At 34.7% G+C, this 4,378-nt stretch overlaps 1 protein-coding gene across 1 annotated transcript; it reads right to left on the bottom strand.

Moving 5' to 3' along the window:
- Positions 1-3,211: 3,211 nt before the first annotated feature.
- LOC103932970 lies at positions 3,212-3,873 on the bottom strand. Its single transcript, XM_009342623.3, has one exon. The coding sequence runs from the start codon at positions 3,791-3,793 to the stop codon at positions 3,317-3,319; it is 477 nt and encodes a 158-aa protein (XP_009340898.1). The 5' UTR covers positions 3,794-3,873; the 3' UTR covers positions 3,212-3,316.
- Between the last annotated feature and the right edge of the window lie 505 nt (positions 3,874-4,378).

Below are 4,378 nucleotides of genomic sequence, written 5' to 3'. Positions count from 1 at the left end.
CTGGATTGAGGGCAGGAACCAAGTGCCCCGAAATATGACCATTTATTCAAGAGATGATCGCCTAAAAACCACTTTCGTTCCTTATTTGAGAATATTGACTTTAATATAACCAATATGTATTACTTTAGTTCTTGTTGCAAAAAGGTGCACAAATAACATAACAAATTATTAAAAATCATAGTAATCCGATCAATATCTCTTAACCATCACTAGCACAAAAAAAAATTCATTAAAGTAAGAACACAAGCAAGTGGTGGATTACCATGATGATCAAGGGCTTCTCTTTAACCCATTACGTCCTAGGTTCAAACTATCTCCCCTCTCTTAGTGTAAATTAACAATCTTAGTTTTAGTTGATTTTTCTACAGAGATGGTTTTTACAAATTGATTTATAATATAAATAGGTTTTAATCATAAGGACGAAGTTTTGTGAATATGCCATGAGCATTTTGAGGAGGAACTACTCCTCAATCCTTGAGGTGGCAAGCTCTCTCTTTTAGTAAGGTTTGTCATAAATTTTTGTCACGATCAATCCGGTCTAGCAATATTTCTTGGGGTAATACTAAGGAGATTAAATATGGAAACTAAATTTTGTAAAATAATTGACATGGAAGTTGATGATTGGAGTATTACTTAAGTATTGATTAATGTGCTTATTTCTTATTGGTGACACATAAAATTTAGTCTACCTAGCATTACTCTATTTTTTTTTCTTGTACGTGAGAGTTATTAGGTTCAACTTCCGAAATAACAAGTTTCGTATCAAAATATGGCTTACTTATTGTGTGTCATAACCTAAATTTCCAACTCCAAATATCATTATATATACATAAAAAATGATTATTACAAGTTTCCAAGTCTCAGTTTCTCTTCTTTTCCAGATGTTGATGAGGACCATATAGAAATCAAGTATTTGCTGCAGGCGTATTGATTAAGGACCTGCTTAGAATGCAAGTTTCATCAACAAAAAAGCCAATGGGTTTGGTGGCTGTTATCATTATATCTTTCTCTTTTTCCCTTGGCCCCCCAACTTATCACTTTGTTATTTCCTCACTCTCACGTCCTAGCTGTGATGTCAAGCCACACTTCATTTAGATAAAACTGCAATCCTTCGTGTTTGGGAGATTAATTAAATAATTAACAGCCAAATTTCGTACTGGAGGGAAAATTATTTGGTAATATAACATTTCATTCATTAAAGTTGTGCTAGCAACAAATGTTTATATGTACGTGAATGACTGTCAATTGTTGATGGTTTGTTAGTGATTTTCAAATGTTATACAAGTTTGTTCCAGAATACATGAACAATTAACAACCATCAACAATGCATCAACTAGAGATAACAAATCAACTCATTGGATTGTTAATGGTACCTATTAAAACCCATTTAGTTTGGTTTCACCTTACACCATTATCACCACTACTAAATCCCAGCTCTATATTATGGTTATATCAATTAAACAAGTCTTAACAAATACGCATTAACAAACCAATAGATTCATTTGCCACCTTTAGTATCAATGACCGACAGATACTCGCATATATAGCTGACTGTCGATACCATTACTCGTGTTCTTACCACCTACATTCTAAGCCGAAAGTAAAAATAGTTATGTAACAAGGTCAGGGCCAAGCCACATATTGTTTCTTAATGGCTTCTAATGTTTGACAGTTCACATGAGCATAATTATACATGTTATAATTTAATTGTTAATAGAGGTCATGAGATTCATGACGTGAAAACCTTCACTATCTGCTTCTTTGTAGTATTTGAAGGTAATTTTTCAATATGAAAATGAATAACCATATTATTTTTAGCTTTTCACACAACCGTATTTAGTTATGTGCTTTGCTTTTGTTTAATTTAATTAATTTTTTGCCCAAAAATAAACAGCAAAGTGTGAGAAACTAAACATTGTGAGTGAAAACCGGCTGCCTTTCCCATATTTGTTATAGAATCACGATGAAAACCAAATTAATCCCGTTGGATATTGAGGAGTATACTGAATTTACTCATCCATTAATTTCATAATATCGGATTGAGAGTTATAGGAATCTTCTCCCGAGCCTCTTCTTAATTATAGCACTCATTTCGTGTAGGAAGAGAGGAATGTACCCGGGTTTATATGTTAGATTCTCCACCTTATTAGTTAATGTCGGATTGTAGCAAGTCGTGTGTCGAGTGTTACAAAAAATGGAGATATATCCGTGAATAAATGCAAGATTACAACTTTTGGATTGCAACAGGAGAACTGCAATCATTTCATTCATTGGAAATTTTTAATACCATACACTGAATATAGTACAATTTTTGTCATTCTTGCTCTTTTTGTAATCCATACGATATTTTCCACACTAAAGGGTAGGGGAGTGAGTTTCATAATGAGCTAGCTATAATAATTTTGTTCGAATTCCCCACTGACAATAACCGAACCTAAAACCTTTCACTTATAAGTAGCATTGAATTACTCATTTTAGTGCCTTATTTGTCTATGTAGCAGTTGGCACCAAATCAACAGTTAATTTAACCGTAACTATAGGCTTTTCCTGTTAAGAGAGCAATATACTTTGACCCAAAAGAGCCAGGTCTCTTTCACAGCTCCCTTTAACCCTAAACAGAATCCAAAGCCAATTACCATACTTTTAACACAGTTTTTATCCTAATATCTAATATATATTGTAACACTGAAAGCTCAAATATTTTCAGTACCCACCATTCAAATTCAAAACTGGTCCTGCACTTGTTTTTTTGGTCAATCAGATGTTATGCAGACTGATAATTTTAAATCCTGTGCAGTTCAACGATTCTTTACCAAAATTAATCAACCAAGATAAAGCTTGAACCAGTCAACTTTTCTATTGTTTTGACCCATGATTAAGCAGTCGTACATTTGTATTACATAGCTTTGTACATAATCTACAGTTAGCTAAGCTACCTGTCAAATGGTGCTAACAACTTAAACTGTTTTTTCTTTTCGTACACGTGATACGACATTGGGGAAGTGGGGAGTCGAACACTGGATCGGGATAACAAATGCAGAGATGAATGTTCTTAACTAATCGAGCTTCAAATGTTTGGCATTTACTGAAAGAGAGAGATGCAAATTTCTAAGCCAAAAACATGTAAATGCAGAAAATATTGCAGAACCAAATATATACGCCCCTATTTTCTTTTAGTTATTTATATATTAACACAAATTACACAAACAAAAACACAAATTAACAGCAACAATTTCTGGATTATAATTTAATTAAAACACCAAAAACTAAATTAAAACCCTTCAAATAACACAAATTACAAAACCGAAAATTTAAATTAGTCATCATGACTCACAACATCTACACTAGCAGAGCAAGACAGCAACCTCTGAAATATTCTGAAGAGAGCAGCAGATGAAAATTCCTTCACTTTCCTGAGAACCAAACACTTACTATTCTTTTTCCTCCCCACTTTTCCCTTCCCTTTCTTACCCTTACTCCCGTCATTATTGTTGTTATTTCCTGCCATCTTCTCCTTCACTCTTCCAAAGCACTTCTGGGTTTTCTCCGGCACGCTCTCTTTCCTTGAAAACTTATAGCTCCTGAGATACATTTGCCTGCATGATATGCTGTCTACCACCCTTGGGTGCCCGTGTCGCAGTGTAGGATCCGTTCGCCGCCCGTTGGAGCTCACCGAGCGCACAAACTCCGCGTCGGACTCGGGCCACTTGTAGAGGTTCACGTAGGTGGCCCGAATTGGCACGCGGGGGTCACGTGCGTCGTTGAAGCAGTTTGATATGCAAACTGAAGTCATTTGTGGAGGTCAGAGGTGTGTGCAAATGGGGTTTGGGGGGGGTTTTATATGGAGTTTGATGTGTTTGGACAGAAAATAAAGGGGTAGACTTAGATTGCAAGAAAAGATATACACAAAACAGAGAGGCAGGGAGAGAGATGAGGGTATATATGTAATTTGGGGTGTGTTAATTATGGTTATGAGTGTGTATAAAATGATGATTTGGCATAATTTGCAATGACGACTTCTTTACATTCTGTCAATATGTTTTTGTGTGTGCTGTTGTTGGGCATGAGTTGGATGGCCTAAACACTTACACGTGGTGGATTACAATAGATGGTAGAGTGTAGTAGCAGAAATTTAGAGTGCGGAAATCACATATGTTTTTATCCAAAAAGCTTTATGAAACATTGAAATAAAGATATAATTTTTACACATTTGTTTTCTCTTCTTGCACCCATCTGTTTAATTTTTATCGTTAATTCTTTTTTATTCGGTTAATTTAATGATCATACACAATTAGAACTGTGTAAGAGGAGGAAAAAAATAAGTGCAAAAATCACTTTCCGAGATATAATCTATTAAAAAAAAATTATGGATTTGTTT

The sequence above is a fragment of a genome, unplaced genomic scaffold (assembly GCF_019419815.1).
Source record: "Pyrus x bretschneideri cultivar Hongxiangsu unplaced genomic scaffold, Pyrus_bretschneideri_v1 Contig11, whole genome shotgun sequence".
Classification (NCBI taxonomy): domain Eukaryota; kingdom Viridiplantae; phylum Streptophyta; class Magnoliopsida; order Rosales; family Rosaceae; genus Pyrus; species Pyrus x bretschneideri.
The sequence above is the reverse complement of the archived record's forward strand: the minus strand, read 5'-3'. Positions and strand labels throughout refer to the sequence as shown.

Bases quoted from the DNA above. Each gene is read 5' to 3' on its own strand.
- LOC103932970 (XM_009342623.3), bottom strand. From the start codon at position 3,793: ATGACTTCAGTTTGCATATCAAACTGCTTCAACGACGCACGTGACCCC.